At 43.4% G+C, this 26,628-nt stretch overlaps 1 protein-coding gene across 5 annotated transcripts in view; it reads left to right on the top strand.

Moving 5' to 3' along the window:
• Positions 1–26,628, top strand: part of LOC126427022 (zinc finger protein 99-like) — a 458,738-nt gene that overhangs the window by 63,323 nt on the left and 368,787 nt on the right. Inside the window, exon 6 of one of the 5 annotated variants that reach the window (XM_050089190.1) lies at positions 19,336–19,461. The exons of the other annotated variants lie outside the window; for them this stretch is intronic. Coding sequence (XP_049945147.1) covers positions 19,336–19,353 — 18 coding nt within the window. The 3' untranslated portion in view covers positions 19,354–19,461. Of the gene's footprint in view, positions 1–19,335; positions 19,462–26,628 lie in introns of those variants that run through there. 5 annotated transcript variants of the gene reach the window in all.

Raw genomic sequence — 26,628 nt, 5'->3', positions numbered from 1 at the left:
GCAGTCTACAGTGCCAGTGAACTTGAACTGAAAGTCATTTGTATTATTGGTAACAGAAGAATATTTTCTTTAGGAGTCTCCCAATGGAAAAAATAGGGGTTTCATATGATGTAGGCTATAAATTGAAGGTAACAGCATATGCAGAACAATATGGAAACCGAGCAGCTGAGTGGCATTTTGGTCCTCCTCCAACAGAAAGAGCCATTCATGATTGGCATGCTAGTATGGAAGAAGTGAAAAAATGAAGAAGACTACATGATTAAATTGAGGACTGAATGCAAAATGGCCAAAACTACACTGTTATCCATAATTAAAGCAACAAACCACAACACCCCTGTCTTGCATTCAATTCATGATACAGTCCTACAAACTGTCAACCAGACATCTGTACGATCATGTTCTGCACGGAAGATGGCATTCCGGTCAACTGACAACTACGCCAATGATGTCTGGGCACGTATGAAATCAGGTAGTGTTTGTTGGGTAACCCTACATCCACAATCACCATGTACACAACTGCAGACAGTGCAGTTTGACACAGAGAAAATGCCTACTAGACTCGGAAGTGGAGGGCCATAGAAAGAAAGGAAGCGGGACAGTCAAAACTTGATGTCCTGATGGCTTAGTGTGAATGGTTCTGCTGCTTCTTGGGTGGGGTGACAGCTCAGAGATGGGAACTGTATCCCAAAGTCCAGGGTAGGGTTGACCATGTGTGACTTCAGAAAAGAGGACTGTTGTTTGGCTGTAAGGTCACAACAGACTGCCTTAGTACTGCACAGCAACTGGCATATGAGCTTGAAGCATCCACTGGACGTGTTGTATCAAAGTAAACTGTGTGCATACGGCTTTGGCAGAGTGGCCTTTGTTGGAGACCTGCTGTATGTCTAGCTCTGACACATTTTCACAGAAGTTAGCATCTAGAGTGAGCAGGCAGCTTGCTTGTGACTCAGGGCAGGCTGCCCTGTCTTGTGTTCGTTTTTGGTGGACCCCATGCTGCATTCCAGGATGTCACTCTTCTGTGTTACAGGCATGTGGGGTAGGTTGTGATAGTGGGACAAGAATCATGTAGTATACAAACTGCTGAGTACTTTGGAATTGCAAATTGTTTGTTTAGGGTTTAGGGCATGTGTTATAAATAGTACTCTGGTGATAAGTGATGAAAAACATCTGTCTTTCCACTAGCATGTTGCAGCATTGGCTGTTGCTATACTATGCCCTGCTGGCTCTGCTTTGCAAAGCAAGTTGGCCATGTTTTGCTTTGCAATGCATAACACTCTCACCTGTCTGCAGCTGGCTCTGTTTCAACTCGCTTCTGCTCTGGCATATTTTTTTACCATTGATTGTTGATACTCTACATTGACCTTTTTAACAAGACTCTGTCCCCGGGTTGACCAAACTATACTACCTATTACATCAGAGTTACTGGCGACAGTTATTTCCAGCCTTATTTTGCCTCTTAAGTATCATTCTAACAATTAGTTACCTTAACCCTTTCAGTGAATCTTACACATTTCCATAGGGCCCCTTGACCTGCACCTTCACTGGAACAACATGGTACTAATTTCATTACTATGCTTCTTGCACAGTCATTTCTAACTCTCTACTCCCCACTTAAAAGTGAAAATAAATCAATTATTGTTCCTATTATGTCACTGTGCATTTTGCTTCATTCTGCTGCTTTTATGTTTTTGGTTATCCAACACAGTGGAATCTGAACTACGGCTGGGTCTGAACATGGCGGTGTTCTTTGTCTTCTATGTACCAGAACAACACCAGGCTCAGCAGAATTAGTGCTGCTGTGGTGGTTAGTATGACAATAGTCAGTGTTGTCTCTTTCCAGTGCTGATTTTCACAATATGAATTTATATTCTGCATTAAGGTTTCCATGGAGATTGGTCCCTCCTGCTGGTTCAGAACTTTGTTTATAGCTAATTATAGTTCTGGCCCTAGAGTTTTATTTAAGCTGGTCAGATTTGTGGCAGGTGGCACTTTTCTCTGGCCAGTACAAATGTGACTGGGAAATACTCAAGTGAGTTATCCCTGCAGCCATGGTGGACAGGCACAAAGTAGGCCCCATTATGTAGAATGCTATTCTATTTAATACAAAGGCATTCACCTTTCATTCTACCCTTGTTGATGCACCCCTCCATTTCTTGAAACAAGTGGCTGCTACTACCATCTTCTCAAAGCTAGTGTACAATCCATGTGCCTTGACCTGCTGAAAGTACAATTCTGGCTGGACCAGTTTCTATTTGCATTCTCTTTCCAGCAATTTCACTGCACAGGAATCCTGCCCCACTCTTATTACCATACTCGGACAGACTAAGATTTTCTCTCGGTGGCATTTTTGTAACTTTGCTTCCTCCATTTCTACATATCTTCCTTCATCTTTTGCAGTTAATAACAATCGCTGAGTTTTTACTCTTACAAATTACTTCAGTATTCCCCACTCTTGATGAGATATATGTGAATTACTTAGCACTCATGATATGCTTGTTTCCCTGCTATTGTTACAGAAATGGAAACTTTTCTTCCATCAGTTCTCACTGATGCTGTGGCTGCTCCAAATTAAAGGGCAAGTCTTTGCACTCAGGTTCTGAAACAAACCTCATCTTCAGTGGCAGTTCCTTCTGTACTTTCCTTAGACGCTTTAAATACTGATCTTCTTGCAACAAATTTACCCCTAGCTGAAACACTATATTCTATGGACTGCAACCATTGTAACAACTACTTCCGTATTAAAGACCTTTGCTTGGGTTTGTAGTTCCCTGATATTCTGAGTAATATGTAATACTGCTGCTTTTCTACTTCAGCTATCTGTATTTCCATGCTTCTTCTCAATTTTATGCACAAGTTTAAAATCTTATTCGCTTAGTCTTGCTGTACATCGTGCCAACCTATAGGGAAGGATTCTTTAACACCAACAACCATTTTAATGCCACATGATTTGTTATTACTCTAAATGCTTACTTTACAGATAAAATTTGAAATATGCGAGTCCATTCTCCATTGTGGAATAATTTAATTCTTCAGAATTCAGTTGCCTTGAGTGTAAGCTACTGAATGTTCTGCACATGCCACCTCTTCTGATGAGACACAGCCTGGTGCATGGTTTTATGCATCACATCATAAAACAAATTCGCTATTAAAATCAAAAAACGCCACAATTGGACTCAATGTTACAGCTTCTTTTAACTCCTCAAAAGCATACTGGCACTGTTCTGACCACACAAACTTGGTACCCTTCTTTTAACAATTATGTAACCTTCTGGCAATATCGGCATATCCTTTTGTCAACCACTGGTAATAGTTACAAGTCCAGAATGATTGCAACTCTTTTACAGATTAAGGTACAGGAAATTCCCATACAGCTCTAATTAATCTTGGGTCTGTCTTAACATCATCTTGTGGTATGTCCTTTCTGTACTCAGTGTCCACTTCACTGCTTTTAACCTTAAGAATACTTCCCTTAATCGCTGCATATGCTGTTTGATATCACTTCCATAGACAATTATGTCATCAAGATACACAGAGCATTGCCATGGTTTCAGACTTCTGGGTATTGCGTCCAACAATCTCTGAACTGTTAGAGGTGCATTTTTAATGAGGATGGCATCCATCTGATTTAGTAGTGGCCCCAGGGTTCCAGAAACTCTGTTTTGTGTCAGTCCTGTGGTGCAGGCTCTATCTGGTGATAATCACTCTTCAAATCCATTGTTGAAAAATATTAGCATAGCTCTAAATTATCCATAGTTTCTGGGATGTTTGGGAAAGAGTAGGCATCCGTTATAGTTTTCACATTTAGGTGTCTGTAATCAAACCAAAACTTGTGTTTTTTCCACAACTATTCCGCCGACATTACATTCTTCAGTTATTCCATCTTTCAGCTGTTGATAGATTTATAACTTCAAAATTCTGTATGGTTTGTGGTAGACTGAGGATTTATTTCCTATTGGTATGTAGTGTTATGTAATATGCGTACCTGATAATGGTCCACTTGGAACAAATAAATCATTGAATTCCAGAAGTAGTTTTGTTACCTGTTTCCTATTGCTTCCCTCTAGAGGCTTCACTTTTGCTGGCAATTCTCCATGGCCGATTCCCCACTTGTCCCATTCTTCTTCTTCCTCCAAGATATTCATATTAGCAATTAACAAATGATTTGTTAATCATATGCCCTATGTGCTTAAATGGTACATAGAAACAGGTATGTGCATTATGTGTCTGTTAAATAAACAACCAATGTGATCTAATACTTCAGTCTCTTCTAATGGTTCCATCACACACAAAATTATTACCGGCAAGCTAGACTCAACAGTGTCCTAAAGTAATTTCCCATTACCCTTAGATACATAATCATGCATATCAAGTCTTTCTATGGGTGTTCATGGTTTGATTAATTCACCTTTCGCAACAGACTCTCCTTGCCGCCTCTTAACCTAACTGAGCCATTTTTGTGCCACGTTCCCCCCTGTGTAGCTGGAAGTTGATTATGTCACAATGCTGATAAAGGAAATCTAATCCCAGAATCATGTCATAGCCCTCAATTTAGTGTGCCACAATCTCTAATTATTGTTTCAATTAAGCCGTATCCAGGTGAATGCCTAAGTCCACTGTCCTAATGGTGTGATGTCTTTATTCCCACTCCTTGCAGTCTGTGCTGTGGTGGGTCCAATTGAATACTTATTCACATCACCATGAGGCTGGCGACACTTCGTCCTTACATGGCCTGTTTGTCCAAACTTGAAATGTTTTATATTAGTTGCAAACAGTGTCCATTTGCCCTGCATTCCAGTCAACAAATTGATCTCCTCACACTCTGTAGTTAACCGCACTGTTGTGCACAAATCTGTGGGACATCCTGTACACACGCACTTTGTCATTTCTGCATGCAGTCCACTTAAAAAAGAATTGAGGACCCTCTGCTCTGCTTCTTGCAAAATGTCAGTGACCTCAGCGTCCTACCCTAATGCATTAATTTTTCCTCCTCCTGTTTGCAAATTGTTCCATAGTTTTTGTATTTTTTTTTAGTTATTGCCACTAGTTGTTCCCTGTAGTGTTTGGCAATATTTTGTTCCATATATCTTTGAATTAACCCTTCTTTAAAATCTTGGAAGTTGTGGCTCCCTTCAGAGCTTCTGTATACCCTAAATATGTTTATACTTCCCCTGTTAGTCTCTTTGGAACAGTCAATAATACTTCATTAGACCAACCTTGCATCTGAGCAAGATACCAAAGGTGAAGACCTGCTCATTGTCAGTTGCTTTACCAGGACAAGTAGCAATTAAACTTTTGTCTGACAAATTTACACTCTGTTGAACGATTGTGATCTTGTCAACCCACAAAGTTCGTTATTTTCTGCCAGTAATTGTGCTACATTTTCTAACAATATGCATACTGCTTCTGGTTATGACACACCTGATGTCTCTGGTTTTATTGAAGCTTTGTCCTTAACAACACTCACTTTGAGAACTAACGTTCACAAGACAAGAAGACAAAATACATTAATTTTATTCTTATATGTAATTATGAGCCATATTGACTCCCGGCACTGCCTAGTCATATGGTCAAAGTGATTACATGTGTGACCTTTTCCTAGAAGTGTTTTCATACATTGCACTTAGTGACCCTTGAGGTTACACTGTGCGCATCTAACAGTCACAAACTAATCATACCTTCCATTACCTCTAAGCATAGAAATATCCACGTGTTCTCTATTTGCTATAAAATCTACTTCATAATATTCACAACTGTCAGATTTCTTTTCCATGACCAAAATATAAGAACTTTCTTTTTTTTGTTTTTGATTCACTGTAACATAAGGTGTAGGTTCTAAAATAGGTCTACAAAGAGATGACAAGGTTCTGACATCAGTGTTGCATGACTCTTGAATTGTCGCATGTGGAGAGTGAAATGAGATGTCAGGGCGACCGTAGATATGTTTAATTGCTTTAGTTTTTCCAGCCCTCAGCCGTAGTACATCAGGAACAGATTGGTAGAGGCTTCCAATTGCCTCTCATGTGAAATAGTAGACATCTGGCATTGCTGACAGTGCAAGGAGCAAGGCTGAATATGGGGTCACTCAATGCTGCTGTCAGCAGTCTCTGCCTGCGACAGTGATGACACCACAGTGGTGCAGCTGATGATGGCCGTGAACTTCCTCCAGTGAGCAGCCAGCTCCCTCATGCCTCATAGAAGGCTACCCTGTGTAGTGCTCAAACAGCTGACCCCATACTGCATTCTAGGATGTCACTCTGGGTGTCACAGGCTTGTGGGTGTTGTTCGCTCTGATATTGAGAGAAGAAACATTTAGTACACGAATGGCTGAATGTTTATACATTTCAGACACTATGTTCGTTGAGGGCTTCAGGCAAATATTTTAACATGACTGTTGGCAGGTGAGGAAAGGCTCCCGAACTTCCGCTAATGTACTGCAGTGTTGGCTGTTGCTATATGATGCCCAACTGACTCAGCTTCGCAACATCAGTCGGTCATGTTTTGCTGTGCAGCATGTGATACTCCCACCCACCTGTGGCTGGCTCTGTTGCGGCTCAGTTCTGCTCTTGCGTTTTTTCAGACCAAATTCAGTTGACATGCTACAGACAAAACTCAACAAGGACTCTCACCAGAGAGAACATTGAAAGGGCCTACAATCAAACAAGTGTGTCAGTGGAAAAGACAGTCATGGTGTAGAGTAAGAGAAGACATTATGGTCAAATATTTGAAGAAGTACAGCACAAGTAATGGTCTGACAGGCAGTGAGACCATCTCTTATATAAAGAAGACAGTGGTCATGAAGGAGAAGGAGAAGTTAAATTTTGATATTCAGGGGCCTTTACATCAGTTCAGTTTTATACACTAAGAAATTTTTTTAGCCTGGCTTTGCAATCTAATATTAATATTTGTAACAATGTTACTTTTTAAAAAGTGGTTAAAAATGATAGTGTACTTTATAGTCCACAGCCTCTTAGTCTAAAATACACTGAGGGTCTCACTGAAGCCTTCACCAATCGTAATTATCCTCCCAATCTTGTACAGAAACAAATCTCTCATGCCTTATCTTTGCAGTCTCCCATTGTCTGGCCACAGAGGAGCATTCCCCTTGTAACTCAGTAACACTCAGGACTGGAGCAACTGAATTACATTCTCCACCATTGTTTTGACTACCTCTCGTCATGCCCTGAAGTTATAAATGTTCTGCCCACTATCCTTCCCACACCTCCCACAGTGGTATTCCACTGTCCACCAACCTTACACAATCTACTAGTCCATCCCTACACAACCCCAGCTCCCAACCCATTACTTCGTGGCTCATACCCCTGTAATAGACGTAGATGCAACACCTGTCCCCCCGACTGCTGGTTCGGGGGTTAGAATAGTCCCGCGGTATTCCTACATGTCATAAGAGGCGACTAAAAGGAGTCTCAAACTTTTCAGTCGTATGTGATGGTCCCCTGTTGGGTTTGACCTCCATCTCTCAAAATTTTTCCGAAGAGCGTGCCGATTGGGGAAGGGCGCCTTACTTGGTGCATTGTGTTCATCTTGCGATCAGACCTTTCGCCAGCTACTTTGTTGTTGCATTGCAGTCCTGCCCGCTCTCCATCTCTTGGGCATGGATACGTTCCTGCGTGCACTTTCCACCTTGTGCTGTGCAATGCCACTTTCTGCACTGATGGCGACCATGGACCACATATCACCTAACATCGAGCACGGTAGCCAGTCTGTTGTGGTGGGGCCGCCATGTACCCTGTTGGTTGTAGCCCCCTGACAACACAGGGATCACTCTACTGATTCCTGCACCGTTAACTCCCCACGTATACCAAGGAGTAGATGCCCATCTCCCTGGGGCATCAGGACTCCCGGCAATGGCCATCCTGCCAGGTGGCCATTGCTGCGGCTGGGTGGCGCCCGTGGGGAGGGCCCTTGGTCGGAGTGGGTGGCATCAGGGCGGATGACCCGCAATGAAGCGTGGTATATCATCTCTCACTGGCGGTTAGCCGCCAGCAGTCTCTAAGCATTCTCCGGCTCAATTTAATGCTGAGAAGTACGATCCGAAAACGTTCCCCTTCCTGGCCACGCCGTGGGAAGAGCGTAAGTCTCAGGATGGAGGTAACAGTTATTCGCCCCGATTCTTAGTGTGCACAAGAGATTATGGGGAGTTTTTTCTCTCCACAAAACCTTAGTTCTTCGTCGAGCATTTAGAGGACAAGTTTAGGGAGGTGGAGGGCTTGTCCAAAATGTGCTCTGGGTCAATGCTGATACAAACGGCGTCCTCCACCCAGTCACGCAGGTTACTTGCTTGTGACAAGTTGGGGGATGTTAACGTTACCATTACACCACATAAGAGTTTAAATATGGTCCAGTGTGTTATTTTCCATAGGGACCTACTATTGCAGTCTGATGACAAGCTGCGCACCAACTTAGAGCGTAGAGGTGTTCATTTCGTCCGGCGTGTTCATCGGGGTCCGAGGGACAATCAGGTTGCTACTGGTGCCTTCATCTTGGCCTTCGAGGGTGATACATTACCGGAGAAGGTCAAGGTGATGGTTTACCATTGTGATGTCAAGCCCTATATCTCTCCCCCGATGCGGTGCTTTGAGTGCTGGAAGTTTGGCCATATGTCTTCCCGCTGCACTTCCAGCCTCGCATGTCGAGATTGATTGCGGACGCGTATCACATCCCAATACTCCATGTGCCCCACCTCGAATCTGTGTCAACTGCGGAGAGCACCATTCACCTTGCTCGCCAGACTGAAAAGTCTTTCAGAAAGAGCTCAACATGGAATATAAGACCCTGGACCGGCTGACCTATACTGAGGCCAAAAGGAAATATGACAGACTACATCCTGTGCAAATGACATCTTCTTACACAGCTGCTACAACTACTGTACTAGCCCCATCAGTTTCGAGACTTCCAGCCAGCTTGATGAGAAGTACAACTCCTCCTGTCCCCTTGCCCATGGTGGGCTGTACCTAACCGGTTGCTCCTGCACCACCTAACTCAGGAGCAACATCCTCCCACCCATCAGGGACATCCGTCCCCGCTTCCCAGCCGGAGAAGCATCTAACTTCTTCGGCTGCTCTCGCCCGTAAGGGTTCCCTTGGGACCGTCCCTTCCCAGGCTTCCACCAGCGGGAAGGATGACGCCCAACAGTGGCATAAGTCCCCACCAGCGGCTGGTCGTAGGGCTTCGCGATCCTCCTCCGTCCCGGAGACTGATTCGGTGAAGCCTTCCCAGCTGGTGCAGCAGGTGAAACCCAAGGTTCAGCGTGAGAAGTCCAAGCGCAAGACCTCTAACGTCAAAGAACTTGCGGTGGCACTGACCCCACCACACCCTTCGAGCTCTGCATCTGATGATGAGGTCGAGATTCTGGCGTCCGCTGAGGACCTTGATCTCGCCGGTCCCTCAGACGCCATGGATGTCACTCGAAAGGGTACTGAATCGGTGGCAACGAGTGAACAAGCGGCGTAAATTGCCTTCCCAGTCCCTTCACACCTTTCTCAACCATGGACAATATCATCCTCCAGTGGAACTGCAGCGGTTTCTTCCACCATCTAGCTGAGCTCCGACAACTTATCAGCCTTCACCCTTTCTTCTGCATTGCTCTTCAGGAAACTTGGTTTCCAGCAATGTGAACCCCCGCCCTCCGTGGCTATCGGGGTTATTATAAGCACTGGGCAGCTTATGAAAGGGTGTCTGATGGCGTCTGCCTCTATGTCCTTCACTCTCTGCACAGCAAGTCTGTCCCTCTCCAAACACTTTTAGAGGCTGTCGCTGTTCGGGTGTGGATGCCACAGGCTGTTACCGTCTGCAGTCTTTACCTTCCACCGGATGGTGATGTTGCACAGCATGTCCTGGCTGCGCTGATAGCCCAGTTGCCACCACCTTTCTTGTTACTGGGCGACTTCAATGCCCATAACCCTCTGTGTGGTGGGTCAGTGGTAACAGGTCGAGGCGCCACCATCGAGCATTTATTGGCGCAGCTCGATCTTTACATTTTAAATGATGGTGCCTTCACACACTTCAGTGTGGCGCATGGCACATACTCCGCCATTGACCTTTCGATCTGCAGCCCTAGCGTTTTACCGTCTGTCCAATGGAGAGTGCATGACGACCTGTGTGGTAGTGATCACTTTCCGATCTTTCTGTCACTGCCACAGCGTCACTCTTCTGGGCGCCCTAGCAGATGGGCTATGAATAAGGCTGACTGGGACTTGTTTTCCGCCACTGCCACTATTGAGTTCTCTCTAATGATGATATTGACGCGGTGGTTCAATCGGTCACCACCGTCATCGTTATTGCCGCAGAATCTTCAATTCCCTGTTCTTCTGGGTCCCCTCAGAGGAGGAATGTGCCTTGGTGGTCGCCTGAGGTCACTGGCGCCAGCCCTGCATTGAACACCTCATCACCTTCAAACGGCTGCATGCGCAGGACCGCCACCTTATCTGCCAAAGCAAGCAGGAGTGCTGGGAGCGCTATGTGTCCACCATTGGCCTCCATGTCGCTCCATCGCAGGTCTGGGCCAAACTCCACCGCCTCTATGGCTATCAGACCCCTGTCAGTGTCCCTGCGCTCTCACTGAATGGAGCAGTTTGTACAGACTCTGACGAAATTGCCAACAGCTTGGCAGAGCATTTTGCTCTGAGTTCCGCTTATTCCAATTACCCACTGGCCTTCCGCTCCATTAAAGAGCGGCTGGAACGTCGGAGCCTTTCGTTTCGAATCCACCATCCAGAATCCTACAATGTTCCATTCAGTGAGTGGGAATTTCACAGTGCCCTCGCCGCTTGTCCTGATACCGCTCGTGGGCCAGATAGCACCCACTGTCAGATGCTGAAACACCTTTCAGTGGACTGCCAGCGACGGCTCCTCAACCTTTACAACCGTATTTGGGTTGAGGATGCGTTTCCGTCACAATGGCAGGAAAGTATTGTTATCCACATTCTGAAACCAGGCAAGAACCCTTTGGAGGTGGACAGCTACCGTCCCATTAGCCTCACCAACGTTCTTTGCAAGTTGCTTGAACAGATGGTGAGCCGGCGGTTGAACTGGGTACTGGAGTCTCGGGGCCTTCTGGCTCCATCTCAGGGTGGGTTCCGTAAAGGCCACTCCGCCGCCGGCAATCTGGTGAGCCAGGAGTCGGCCATCCGTACTGCCTTTGCGCGCCGTCAGCACCTGATCGCTGTCTTTTTCGACAGGCGGAAGGCGTATGATACAACATAGCGTCATCACATCCTTTCTACGCTTCATGGATGGGGTCTTCGGGGCCCTCTGCCGACCTTTATCCGCAAATTTCTGTCGTATCGTACCTTCCGCGTGCAAGTCACGGCCTCCCATAGTTCCTCCCGAGTCCAGGAGAACGGGGTACCACAGGGATCTATCCTCAGTGTCTGGCTGTTTTTAATTGCCATTAAAGGGCCCGCTGCAGCTGTGGGAAATTCTGTCTCCATTTCCATGTATGCTGACGACTTCTGCCTTTACTACAGCTGGCATTGCAGCTGCTGAACGTCAGCTACAGGGCGCTATCCGTAAGGCGCAGTCTTGGGCTGTAGCTCATGGGTTCCAGTTTTCGGCAGCCAAGACCTGCGTTACGCATTTCTGCCGGCGACGCAATGTTCACCCGGAGCCGCGGCTTTATCTTGACGGCGAAGTTCTTACTGCGGTAGAGTCGCATAGGTTTTTGGGTGTGGTTTTTGATGCCCGGTTGACTTGGCTGCCTCATATTCGGCAGCTTAAACAGGCGTGTTGGTGGCATCTAAATGCTCTGCGATGCTTGAGCCACACCAGCTGGTGCGCCGACCGATCTACCCTGTTACGGCTCTACCAGGTGTTAATCCAGTCTCATCTGGATTATGGGAGCCTGGCTTATGGCTCAGCATCCCTGTCTGTGTTGCGGGTGCTGGACCCAATCTTACACAGCAGAATACGACTTGCCACTGGTGCCTTCCGGACCAGCCCCGTGGACAGCATACTAGTGGAGGCTGGTGTCCCTCCCCTGCGGTTATGGCGCCAACGTTTGCCGGCCGTTTATGCTGCCCATGTTTTTAGCTTGCCCGGGCATCCAAACTATCGTCTCCTGTTCCCGCAATCAGTCGTCCATCTGCCAGAACGTCGGCCTCGGTCAGGTTGTACGATCACGGTCTGCATCAAAGAGCTTCTCTCTGGGCTTGGGGTTTTCACTGTTCCACCTCCTTTCCAGGCCGCTTTGCGTACACCCCCATGGTGTGTTCCTCGCCCTTGCCTTCGGCTCGACTTGGCACAGGCCCCAAAGGACTCAGTCCCTCCAGAGACCTTCCACTGCTGCTTTTATTCCATCCTGGCCACGTATCAGGGCTCCGGTGTTGTATACACTGACGGTTCGATGGTTGCTGGTTGTGTCGGTTATGCACTAACTCTAGGGGACCATTCCGAACAATGTTCCTTGCCGGATGGCTCCAGCATTTACACTGCTGAGCTGGTCGCCATCTTTCGTGCCTTAGAGTATATCCACTCCTGCTCAGGTGAGTCCTTCGTTATCTGTAGCGATTCCCTGAGTGGTTTATGAGCTCTCGACCAGTGTTTCCCTCGTTCTCGTCTGGTGATGTCTATCCATGAGTCCCTGCATACTCTTCCCCTTTGTGACCGTTCTGTGGTCTTTGTGTGGACCCCCGGTCATGTCTGTATCCCGGGCAATGAACATGTTGACCGCCTGGCCAAACAGGCCACCAGTGAACCCACTCTAGACATTGGCCCCCCGGAGACTGATTTGAGGGCAGTCTTACGCCACAAAGTTATCTCGCTTTGGGACACTGAATTGCCCGGTCTGGCCACCCCTAACAAACTCCGTGCCATCAAGGAGACGACGACTGTGTGGCACTCCTCCTTGCGAGTCTCTCGTAAGGAGTCTGTCATCCTCTGCCGACTGCGCATTGGGCACACACAGGTGACCCACGGCCACTTATTGCGCTGTGAGGACCCCCCTCTATGTCGCTTTGGCTCGGCGTTGACAGTGGTCCACATTTTGTTGGACTGTCCACTTTTAGCTGTGCTCAGGCAGACGTTTGCGCTGCCTGACACGCTCTCTTCCCTTTTAATAGATGATCTGCCGTGGTGGACTTAGTTTTGCGTTTTATTCGGGCAGGGGGTTTTTATCGTTTAATCTGAGTGTTTTTTTTTTTAGTGTTGATTCTGGCTTTTAGCTTCTGATTTTAAACTGAGTTTTTAATGGGTTATTGGTGGTTGGCTTTTCCTCTTGTTTTTTTTCCTCTTTGGTCGGCCAACCACCATCACACTGTGTGTGTTTTAATTTGTTTTGTCTTATCTCCGTCGGAGTATTTCTTGCCCTGTTCCGTCTGCTGTCTTTCCTGTTGTTCGTTCCATTGAAGGTTAGGCGTGCACAACTGCTCGCCAGTTACGTAACACACATTCATAGTTTCCTGAGCATCTGAACTACCATCTCCTTTTCCTATCCATGGCGTTTCATCTCCAACATCGGGGGCCCAGGTCAGAGCTTAAGATTGCTGTTCGCATCCAATCTCTTCTGTCAGGAGTCCTTGCTTTTACCACGTATGCTGTAGGTCCATTCACATACACCTCCATGGTGTACACTGAGGCCGAAACTTTGCCTGGTCCTTTCACAGGGCCCTAAGGACTCAGTTAACCTTTCGGCTCTGTGCTGTCACTTCCTCTCGGTTCTTGACATGTAGCAGAACCATTAAGTGGTTGCCACTGACAGCTCAATGGGTGATGGTCAATTTGCCTTCGTATATGTTCGTGGAGGTCATATTGAACAGCACTCCTTGCCGGACGGCTGCAGTGTTTGGACTGCAGAGCTGGCGGCCATTTCTTGTGCTCTTGAGCACATCCGATCATGCCCTGGCGAGTCGTTTCTTCTCTTGAGGAGCCTACAAGCTATTGCCCAGTGCTACCCTCACCATCCTTTGGTAGCGACCATCCAGGAGTCCATCTGTGCCCTGGAACGATCCAGTCAATCCCTGTTGTTTGTGTGGACCCCATGCCACATTGGAATCCCAGGTAATGAACTTTCCAACAGGCTAGCCAAACAGGCTACATGGAAACCACTTCTGGAAATTGGCATCCCTGTAACTGACCTGTGATCATTATTACGCCACAAGGTTTTTCAGGTTTGGGAGATGGAATGGCCTAATCTCAGTATGCACAATAAACTGTGTGGGGCTAACACATCGCTACCTCCTCTGTCACGAGGACCCACCTCGGTGTCACTGTGGCTCACATATGACTTGTCATGCACATCTTGCTGGACTGCCCACATCTAGTTGCTCTGCAGTGGACTTTTAACGTTCCCAGCACCATACTTTCAGTATTGGGCAACAGTGCTTCAGCAGCAGATTTAGTTTTACATTTTATTTGTGAGGGGTTGTTTTATCGTACCATCTAGGATGGGTGTCTAGCCTTCTCTCTGAGGTCGCCACCCTCCCTCCATTTTAACTCTGTCGCACTTTTATTGCGTTTATTTGTCTTTGTGGTTGTCTTTTCCGTACATGTATTCATCTCACCTTGCCTTTTTGGGGTGGAAATTTTAATGTGTTGCAGAGTGGCTGGCTCATCCTCTTTTATTATTGTGATCAGCCAGCCTAGACCATATGCTCTATGGTTTTAATACCTTCTGCTTCTCCTTGTGGTGTATGTTTTTCCCATTTTTTCGTTCCATTTGTTTTATTTTTAGGTGTGGTGTTGGGTGTTTTTCTACCTTGAGCCTTCCTTGTCAGGAGAAAGGGACTGATAACTCTGCAGTTTGGTCCCTTTATACCCAAAACAAACCAACCAATCAACTTTGTTCTTCATAATATTGTTACATTCCATCAATGGTTTTCCATTACTTGAGTGTATACTTGCAGGACATCAGTGCTGTAGTTGATGCAACATTGAAATTTGGGCCATAATTATATTTCGCAGTTATGACCAACTGAAAGGACAGCTTTTAAAGATAGACATTCCCAAGTTGTCTGTTACTTCACTCCACTGCAGCCACATAATGCCTGAGCAACAAGTACTACACTGTTGAGTAGGTAAGGTGTTCGTGAAGTACTGTTTTGGTGTTGCTTTTATGTTTTGTTCATTGTGTAAGTGTGTGGTTCCTAACCTGTAACTGGAGACAGAGATCTCCTACTTCAAATATTCTTAGGTTGCAATGCACAAATGCAGTGTAAATGAATGAAGGTCATGTTATAGTAGTAGTATAGGTCTCACTCTGTGTTTTTTTTTTTTTTTTTTTTCAAATTTACAGCTGGCGTTATTAAAGTGAAGTACATTTTGTAGGAGCTTCACTGTTCTTAACATAATTGGCATGATCAAAATGTAAATCAAAAATAGGTAACTTAATTACATAATAATTCTGAAGTTGGCTAGGTTACTTATTGTCATCTTGTGGTGTGTATATGTAGCTCCATAATACAGATACATAAATATTGTTAAAATGCACAGTGTACATGAAGTCAAAGAACACTTTCAGTTATTTACTGCACAGCAACTAAGCATTGTACAGATATCATACATATTGCAGTTTGAAAAGAAACTCTGCAAGTTTTTTTTTTTACAAACACTCGATATGCAAACCATGAGTGACCCAGCAGACATCAATACGGTAATCGAATTCTTGCCATATCCATCCCAGCATATCTCTCGTATGTACTCCACAGTCACTTCACTCTTACTGGGATGTCCACTTCTCTTTGTTGGGCATAAGCAACCTGTCATAACAAATTTGTTGTGTCAGTGGTAAATAGCCTTCCTAGTTGGTGGCTTCTTACTGGTTCTAAACATCTGTTGAAGAGCTGTAGCACACTCGTTTTTGTCAAACTCCAACACACAAAAGCTCGCTCCACACCTGAACTTGCCGTGTTTGCAAGGAGTGCTGACTATCACCGGCAAATTACCAACTATGCTGTGCTGGTATACATAAAAAAAAAAACATTTTGAGGTTTCTCTTCAAAATGACATATGTTTTCTATCTGTACAATGTTCGGTTCTTGTGCAATAAATAATTGAAAGTTTTCCTGGACTTCATGTACTCCCCATAATACACTACTGTTCCAAGAGTGTGACACATTTAGAAGCAGTGGTCTGCATCATGCCATGATAAAAGGACTGTAGAACAGTAGAAACATAATATGTGATTTAATTGGTAGAGAGGTCGTGTGCTCATAGGCCCAGTATTGCCCTGTTTTGTATGATAGGCCAGGTCAGTGTTACACAGCACTAGATGCAGAGATATCATATGAAATAGCAACATGTAATAAAGTGCCACTATTCCTTGCCAGTTTCACGAGGTGAAATCTCTCTCTCTCTCTCTCTCTCTCTCTCTCTCTCTCTCTCTCTCTCTCTCTCTCTCTGTGTGTGTGTGTGTGTGTGTGTGTGTGTGTGTGTTCAAATGGGGCAGAATTATTGGTTATTCTGTCATGTTGCGGCTCACACGAGGCAAGCTGCATCAACAGTGAGGCAGATGTGGAATCAGTGGAGACCTGGTACTGGAGGACACAATGTGAGATGACCACAATCTTGTCTGCTTGCAAGGTGTTACAGGAATTGCATAGTTTAGGAAAGTAACACTAACAGTAAGTGGTCCAAAATGTGCAAATAATGCACAGAAAAGAAAAATTAACTTGGGGTAATTGGCAGCATATTAAGAGAAAAAGACTTCATGATGGTCGATTGGAACAGAAATCACAAAAGGTAAGGTAGTTCCTGCGAAACAGCCACCAACGCAAGTGAGTGGAATAATGCTGGATTGGTTTCTTTGGTTTTGTAAAAGGACGTATGTTAATAGAATAACATGTGTCCTGAATGACAGCATATGTGTGCTGTAGAGTACATGGCTCTAACAATATACCTTATGTGCATCTTCTTACAATATTATAGTAAAAGTAAGTAACAAGGATAAAACTAACTATAGTTCTGTCTTTATCATTGATGAAAAAGTGGAATACACACTGCTATATTATTAAAAGACAATGTGGGGTATGATACTTTAGTTGAATATTGGGTAGTAATATTGACAGCATGATTCAGGATCATGTATGCAATACTGAAGAGTGTTCAAAAGGGAGGATTCTAGGACATTTAAGTACGTAAATTAAATTAAAGCTGTACAAAGAATACCAAGCCGTGATGCACAATGAAAAGTCAATTAACTTGATAAACTCCACGTACATAGGTGTGCCAGGCAGACGAAAGGAAGGTAAGACAGACGGTACATCATTGAAACAAGCTACTTTGAAATACAAAGTCCAGTCAAAAGAAGTGTGTCAAACGTTCCTTTACGCATTCTGAATCACCCAGCAATGAAAACTCTCTCTTCAACATAAACTGGAAAGTGGAGTGACCACTCCTGAAGATGGTTGAGGAAAATATTTGTGTAGGTGACAGCCATATCAAATGATGACAAGTCTCTGATTCGGGAACTCAGTTTCAGTTTCTCAAAGTAGGAATAAATCTCCGAAAGAATTTCTGTACCACAATCTCAATCTGTTCAGAATTTTTTGCTCGTTTATGCTCGCAGCTTCAGGTGAGATACAAATGCACAACATGGAACCTAGGTCAGTTGTCATGCAAAAGCAGACCGAGCATACAGGCTGCTAAAAGACAACATAGAAATGGCTACAAAAGAACAACAATATATCTTACATGTGTTGACGTACAACAGGTTCTACTTTGTCATACATTGGCACATGCCATGGTATTCTGCCAGAGACAGCTGCCATCGTATAATTTCATGGTTCGTGACTTCGGTACGTAACAAACACAGTAAATTTAGGGGATGGATCTGATGCAAGATTTGGTTCAGCCAAAATAGTTTCCAGTTTGATTAAATTTGTTTATGCTTGAAGAAGGTGTGGAACACAAACTAATTATATGGTATGACCAGCATGTTGGGGAGAACAGTAACTGGAGAATTTTAGCACTTTATTTCGGTCTGGTCAACTGCAAGTACTGTGTAGAAAAACATAAAAAGTTATGTTCTAGTCACCTTTTCCTACATTGTGACAGGAACTTCGCTATGATTGAGAAAATAAAGTGTCAAAAGTTATGGCTCCTTTAGAATGGAAGCATGTCACAGCTTAGACCTCTGTTGAACTTTCAAAACTGACCATTCGGGAGACGATGGAAGACTTCAAGGGCATAGGATCTGTTGAACTGGTTATCAAAACACCACATGCTTTGAAAATTACTGGTGTGCTCTGGTTGAAGTTATGCAGTGACAATCCTTGAGGCATAAGGATGCTTCATCCATGTGGAAGACATTTCATTTTGAAATGTGAGTGTGAACATGAAGTAAAAGAAATTCTATTGCGTTTTGCATTTTGGTTGCTCTACAATGGGGTACTGAAACTTGTAAGGAGAAGAAAAGTGATCTATTGGATGTGACGAAATACATGGAATCAAAATACAGGCATTTTATAAAAAACATTATGTACAATATGAGTGTAATGTGCCAGCTTTGGGTCTCAACTTGATAACAAACTCATGTTCTATTATTTTAAGAGCAAAGTAATCAGTTTATAATAAAAATCTGTTTTTGTCTTGTTATAATTTTCCTATTTAAAACTTTCAGATTCTAGGCAACCGGATCAATACAGTAGAATACAGAGTGATCTGCAGTAATGCTGTATATCAGTTGCTATACGCTGTTTTTCTGTTACAATAGTTATCTGTTTTCTAAAAGCTACCCTTAGTGCAATTTTAAAAAGGACAAGCAAGTATTTTCAACAGTCTGCATCTTCAAGCAACACATATCTGCTATTACATTACTATTAATGGTTTTTGTCAATTTCCTAAAAACTCCAAAATGTGCCCTACAGCGTTATTCATGCACATGCTTCATTTTGCTATGATTATGTGCATGTATCAGGTGACACAAATAGAGAATGTGATTGACTGGTGCCTGCTTCCAATCACTAGGAAACTTTCATGGGCTCAGAGACATATGATATGCTGCTGTTAGAGAAGGAAGAAGTTCATTGTAATATGAGCAGTATTATACAGCCATCTCATATGGTCCAGGTGCCTTTTTTCTATTAAGTGGTTACGCAGTATAAAATCAACAGTTATTGATCATCTCGAAATCTGTCATTTTGATGTTTATACCAGTACTGAAAGGAGGAAGTCCATTACGATATTCCATGATAAAATAACTTTGGAAGAGCAAATTGAATTTTTTGGCCTTGTATCTGTTACCTTCAGTTTGTGTGACAGTAGGGTCACTGATGATTTCAGTCCAGGTACTGACACTGTGAGCTTACTACTTACTGAGAAATTTCTTTCAAGTTGTGTAATGTTAATGTTTTGAAATTGGTCCTATCATGTACTGATTTTCAGGCTAGTGACCAAATCTGATGTTGGAATGTACCTCTACAGTCCTATGCATGGGTCACAGCCATCCACCACTGAGTATCTACCCTGTTAAAACCACCAGCTGTCTACACTATATTTTGTCAGTCAAGCAACACCTAAAAGTATGAAGTTAGGCATATATTGCAATAGTTAATGTATACTTAAACAAGTAGCTTATATGGAATTTAAATGCAGTGAAAACTAAATAATAAGGAAATATAAACACAGTGGCAAAGTTAAATTGAATGGTGTATACTGTCAATGTAAGACACAAAAGTAGAAATAGCCACACTTAAAATCATTAAATTGAATTATATAGGTTCACATAGCAAGGTTGAACACTTCAGACTGAAGATAATGCAGTTCAATTATGTGAATAATTAATAATATTTGACAGATTCCGCAGTTACATAAGCTACTTTGAAATCAGAACTAAAATCTAAGTTCCAACTTTGGGTCAATATAAGTTCATCTTTCACGCTGTGTCACTGTCTGATCAAAGTTCAGCACAAAACAGAACTATCAGTTGCACAAAGTGAAAGTTCTTCAGTCGCAAAAACATAAAACAATGAGAAAATGTGAAAATCCTCAAGTTTTGCTCAAAATCATATCGTCCATACAATTTTAGAAAACTTAAATCGCACAACTGGTTGGCTACCCAGAGACTTCAGTTCAACTACTCTCAAAACCTACGCAGGCTTAACAGAAACTGTTCACCAGCCCAGACTGTGTGAGAAACACAAATATATTACCAAAGAGCATGATGCACAAAAGCACTGCTTATTTAAAACCTCAAGAAACCATACAATGCTAGTCAGCTTCAAAGCATCCTACAGAAGTAAATGGAAATAACAGAGATTGAAAGTACATTGTTTTTGTTGAAACTAAACAACTTCAAATAAGCACCTTCCCATGATGTTCACTTTGAGGCTTACCAAACATTCTAAGATTAATTTTACATTAAATATCAGTGAAGAAACGTTACAGTGCCATCATATTCAACTGTTAAAATAAGCAAATCTAAGGAAATATTTCTGTACAAACAAGTTTGTTATATCAGATGAGATCATAATTTTATGCTCATGTACATCGTGCTTTAGGTTACTATGTAGCACACACCAAGTTTGAATTACAACCAATTGAACTGGGCCCATCTTGATCTCACTGCATAATAGTCAATTTGTCAAAAAAAAAAAAAAAAAAAAAAAACCTAAACACAAATTCACTAAGGATGATTGATTTGGTTTGATTGTGGCAGGGAAGCTAAAACAGCTTTGATCTAACCTGACACTGCCCGCACTGAAATAGTTTGTGTGTATCTAGTAAAGCCAACCAGTGCCCTTAGGTACTGCAAGGAGTCCCTTCGCCAGTTCTTTGTTAGACAATTTCTCCACTTCTAGTTGCCCCGAAATTTCTGCCCCTCTTGCTGTGGTATGTGGGTGTTTTTTGAAATTCTCATGGCTGGTCATCATCCGAACCATAAGTTTAATGTTTTTCCTGTTCAAGCCTAGGATTATAGAGCTTCTTTTAAAACATGGCTTTGGTATCATTATCTTACCATGTTTTTGCTTATAGACCTACTCCAGTATTCTATGTACTGTCTTGTAAGCCAGTTCTGTAGTTCTAGTTTGATCATAGTCATGGTGATTGTAAGGACAGGTTAGGGTCCAATGAGTGGAGTCTTTGCCCCCATCCTGGCCACTCTTTAGGCTTGTTCATTGCCACCGATCCCTGAGTGGCCAGGGACCCACATTAGGTGTACCCTATTGCTTCCCCTAGCTCCACCAGAGCACTGCGACATACTACAATAATCTTAGATATAGTTGCAGGAGCTACCAATGATTTCAAGGGTGCCTGGCTGAATAGATATAGATGCTACGGTCCTTGTAGCACCTATGTATATTCTGCTCCACACACCCCCTGATTTCAGTAATTTCAGCTTGGAATACCAAGGCCAGTTTTCCTAGAGTGATGATGCCCTCCAGTCTTAGCTGAATCCGAGACACGCTGACCCGAGCACCTTGGTCTGATTTCTACCCATACGGTGTCGAACTGTTTTTTCGCACTGCTCCCTGCTTCCAATTATTATATTGTAAAGCTTGTTGAAGCAGTTGGAGTTATTATATAGTCAGCCTACATTTCCCCAGCCATTCCTATATTTGCCCCACTCGCTGTCTTAGTGTGTGTGTGTGTGTGTGTGTGTGTGTGTGTGTCTGGATATCCCATTGAGATCCAGTTTTTACCAGTTTTGAGTCTCTATGCATCAGCATTAAAGACACGTAACGTGTATCTACAGAACATGTGGCCTGTAATTGAAGAAGTGTCATGATGATCTCTCCATTGGCAAAAGATTCCAGAATAGCCCCCCATTCGGATCTCCGGGAGGGGACTGCCAAGGGGGAGGTTACCATGAGAAAAATATTGAATAATCTACGAAAGGGTAACGTTCTACGAGTCGGGGCGCGGAATGTCAGAAGCTTGAACGTGGTAGGGAAACTAGAAAATCTGAAAAGGGAAATGCAAAGGCTCAATCTAGATATAGTAGGGGTCAGTGAAGTGAAGTGGAAGGAAGACAAGGATTTCTGGTCAGATGAGTATCGGGTAATATCAACAGCAGCAGAAAATGGTATAACAGGTGTAGGATTCGTTATGAATAGGAAGGTAGGGCAGAGGGTGTGTTACTGTGAACAGTTCAGTGACCGGGTTGTTCTAATCAGAATCGACAGCAGACCAACACCGACAACGATAGTTCAGGTATACATGCCGACGTCGCAAGCTGAAGATGGACAGATAGAGAAAGTGTATGAGGATATTGAAAGGGTAATGCAGTATGTAAAGGGGGACAAAAATCTAATAGTCATGGGCGACTGGAATGCAGTTGTTGGGGAAGGAGTAGAAGAAAAGGTTACAGGTGAATATGGGCTTGGGACAAGGAGTGAAAGAGGAGAAAGACTAATTGAGTTCTATAACAAGTTTCAGCTAGTAATAGTGAATACCCTGTTCAAGAATCACAAGAGGAGGAGGTATACTTGGAAAAGGCCGGGAGATACGGGAAGATTTCAATTAGATTACATCATGGACAGACAGACAGATTCCGAAATCAGATACTGGATTGTAAGGCGTACCCAGGAGCAGATATAGACTCAGATCACAATATAGTAGTGATGAAGAGTAGGCTGAAGTTCAAGACATTAGTCAGGAAGAATCAATACGCAAAGAAGTGGGATACGGGAGTACTAAGGAATGACGAGATACGTTTGAAGTTCTCTAACACTATAGATACAGCAATAAGGAATAGCGCAGTAGGCAGTACAGTTGAAGAGGAATGGACATCTCTGAAAAGGGCCATCACAAAAGTTGGGAAGGAAAACATAGGTACAAAGAAGGTAGCTGCGAAGAAACCATGGGTAACAGAAGAAATACTTCAGTTGATTGATGAAAGGAGGAAGTACAAACATGTTCTGGGAAAATCAGGAATACAGAAGTACAAGTCGCTTAGGAATGAAATAAATAGAAAGTGCAGGGAAGCTAAGAAGAAATGGCTGCAGGAAAAATGTGAAGACATATGATTGTCGGAAGGACAGACTCAGCATACAGGAAAGTCAAAACAACCTTTGGTGACATTAAATGCAACGGTGGTAACATTAAGAGTGCAACGGGAATTCCACTGTTAAATGCAGAGGAGAGAGCAGATAGGTGGAAAGAATACATTGAAAGCCTCTATGAGGGTGAAGATTTGTCTGATGTGATAGAAGAAGAAACAGGAGTCGATTTAGAAGAGATAGGGGACCCAGTATTAGAATCGGAATTTAAAAGAGCTTTGGAGGACTTACGGTCAAATAAGGCAGAAGGGATAGATAACATTCCATCAGAATTTCTAAAATCATTGGGGGGAGTGGCAACAAAACGGCTATTCACGTTGGTGTGTAGAATATATGAGTCTGGCGACATACCATCTCACTTTTGGAAAAGCATCATCCACACAATTCCGAAGACGGCAAGAGCTGACAAGTGCGAGAATTATCGCGCAATCAGCTTAACAGCTCATGCATCGAAGCTGCTTACAAGAATAATATACAGAAGAATGGAAAAGAAAATTGAGAATGCGCTATGTGACGATCAGTTTGGCTTTAGGAAAAGTAAATGGACGAGAGAGGCAATTCTGACGTTACGGCTAATAATGGAAGCAAGGCTAAAGAAAAATCAAGACACTTTCATAGGATTTGTCGACCTGGAAAAAGCGTTCGACAATGTAAAATGGTGCAAGCTGTTCGAGATTCTGAAAAAAAGTAGGGGTAAGCTATAGGGAGAGACGGGTCATATACAATATGTACAACAGCCAAGAGGGAATAATAAGAGTGGATGATCAGGAACGAAGTGCTCGTATTAAGAAGGATGTAAGACAAGGCTGTAGCCTTTCGCCCCTACTCTTCAATCTGTACATCAAGGAAGCAATGATGGAAATAAAAGAAAGGTTCACGAGTGGAATTAAAATACAAGGTGAAAGGATATCAATGATACGATTCGCTGATGACATTGCTATCCTGAGTGAGAGTGAAGAAGAATTAAATGATCTGCTGAACGGAATGAACAGTCTAATGAGTACACAGTATGGTTTGAGAGTAAATCGGAGAAAGACGAAGGTAATGAGAAGTAGTAGAAATGAGAACAGCGAGAAACTTAACATCAGGATTGATGGTCACGAAGTCAATGAAGTTAAAGAATTCTGCTACCTAGGCAGTAAAATAACCAATGATGGACAGAGCAAGGAGGACATCAAAAGCAGACTCGCTATGGCAAAAAAGGCATTTCTGGCCAAGAGAAGTCTACTACTATCAAATACCAGCCTTAATTTGAAGAAGAAATTTCTGAGGATGTATGTCTGGAGTACAGCATTGTATGGTAGTGAAACATGGACTGTGGGAAAACCGGAACAGAAGAGAATCGAAGCATTTGAGATGTGGTGCTATAGACGAATGTTGAAAATTAGGTGGACTGATAAGGTAAGGAATGAGGAGGTTCTACGCAGAATCGGAGAGGAAAGGAATATGTGGAAAACACTGATAAGGAGAAGGGACAGGATGATAGGACATCTGCTAAGACATGAGGGAATGACTACCATGGTACTAGAGGGAGCTGTGAGGGCAAAAACTGTAGAGGAAGACAGAGATTGGAATACGTCAAGCAAATAATTGAGGACATAGGTTGCAAGTGCTACTCTGAGATGAAGAGGTTAGCACAGGAAACGAATTCGTGGCGGGCCGCATCAAAGCAGTCAGTAAACTGATGACCCAAAAAAAAAAAAAAAAAAATGCATCAGCTGCTGCCTTCATCTAAACCCAAAGGTGTAGTGGAGGCGTGTCCAGCATGGCTTCCATCTCAGCAGTTGGTGTACTACTAATTCTCCCTGTTATGGCTAACCAGGCCAGTGTCTGCACCTTAGCAAGCTCCTTAGCTGCAACCTGATTTTCTACCTTCTTCCACAACACTATGGCCCCATAGGAGATCCTAAGTCTAACTGCCGTGGTGTATATCCAGTGCATACGTCAGGGTCTTATGCTCCAGTTTTTGCCATAAGCCCTTCTGGTACTCACTAGAGTACAGTTCACCTTCAAGCAGATAATCTTAATGTGAGTAATTCATGTTAGTTTCTCATCTAAGATTACCCCTAGATATTTCATTATCCACTTCAAAGGTAGGATTTCATTGAAAAGCTTTACATTCCAACTTGAGTGTTGGATATGTTTCTTTGTGATTGATACAACAGTCGTCTTAGGGTTAACCTGTATGTCCTGTTTAATGCACCAGTCTTCCACAATGTTAAGCGCACCTTGTGCCAAGTATTACTATGACAAGGTCATCTGTTTATCCTTGGCAAAAACATTGACTGGAATTTAGTTCCTAAAGGAGTTCATTCACCACTAGATTCCACAAAGTGGACAAAACTTCTCCTGGTGGACAACCTCTAGTGGCGTTAATTGCCATTTCATTAATTATTGTGGCCTCTACCCTTCTTTCACTAAGTGCGGCCCTAGTTCACCCACATATAGAGGTCAGTAGATCATGCACCTTCGCTGCCCTAGCCATGGAGTCGAAGGTTGAATTACTAAAAGCCCCCTCGATGTCCAGGAAGATGCAGAGGGCTATTTCTTGAAACGAAAGTGCTCTCTCCACCCTCCCAACAAATACATGGAGAGCTGTCTCACTTGATATACCTGGCTATGTGTGCTGGGGTTTGAATGCAGAGGAGCCCTAGTTAACCTCCTCTCCCCAACATGTACATTAACCAGACTGATTGGTCTCATATCCTTGGCCTTGTTATGATCAATTCTCCCTGGCTTTGGAATAAAGACAACCTTCACTGCCCTTCAGGCATTGGGAAAGATACCTGCACACACGCCCCCCCCCCCCCCCCCCCCCCACACACACACACACATCCATCCGCACATACACAGACATTTGCCTGTACAAATGTCTGCTTGTGTCTGTGTGTGCGAGTGTATAACTGTCCTTTTTTCACCCTAAGGTAAGTCTTTCTGCTCCTGGGATTGGAATGACTCCTTACCCTCTCCTTTATAACCCACATCCTTTAGTCTTTCTCTCTCCTTCCCTCTTTCCTGATGAAGCAACCGTTGGTTGCGAAAGCTTGAATTTTGTATGTATGTTTGTGTTTGTTTGTGTGTCTATCAACCTGCCAGTGCTTTCGTTTGGTAAGTCACTATATACTTACATTGTTGTATGATCTTGCTCGTTCACTAGATGTGTAACCACAGCAGCATGAAGCTCTTGCTGGAGTGACACATACATGTGTTGCTCTTTTGTGACTGCATGCAAGCAGTACTGGCTGCATAACATAACTGCAAAGTATTTCTGAGCACTGCTGTAACCTAACAAAACACTCCAAATACTGTTCCCTGCATATTTGCAGAGACACTTTGACCTACTTGCTGTAATATGCTTGCAGTACAAATACAATTGCTGTGCTTTACTGAGATGGTGCTAGAAATGTGGAACAATATTATTTTTTTCCCCCTTGTCAATTACAAGCCAGCTAAGGTTTTACATTTCTTTATACTACTCCTTCATCTGTACACTTTGTTTCCACTCACTTGACATCCAGTTTCTATCTTCTCTGTTTGGAACTATTTTGCTGTGGAGTATTTATCAACTCAATTCTGTGTCTGTATTTGGTTTTAAATTTCTTGCTTATTTATACAAGTTTCTTGTAGATCTTGGTGCAGTTCTGTAAGCCAATGAGTTCTTTTCTTAAGTTTTTAG

The sequence above is a fragment of the Schistocerca serialis genome, chromosome 11 (assembly GCF_023864345.2).
Source record: "Schistocerca serialis cubense isolate TAMUIC-IGC-003099 chromosome 11, iqSchSeri2.2, whole genome shotgun sequence".
NCBI classification, from domain to species: Eukaryota; Metazoa; Arthropoda; class Insecta; order Orthoptera; family Acrididae; genus Schistocerca; species Schistocerca serialis.
Note: the sequence above shows the minus strand (reverse complement) of the source record. Positions and strands in the feature narration are given on the sequence as shown.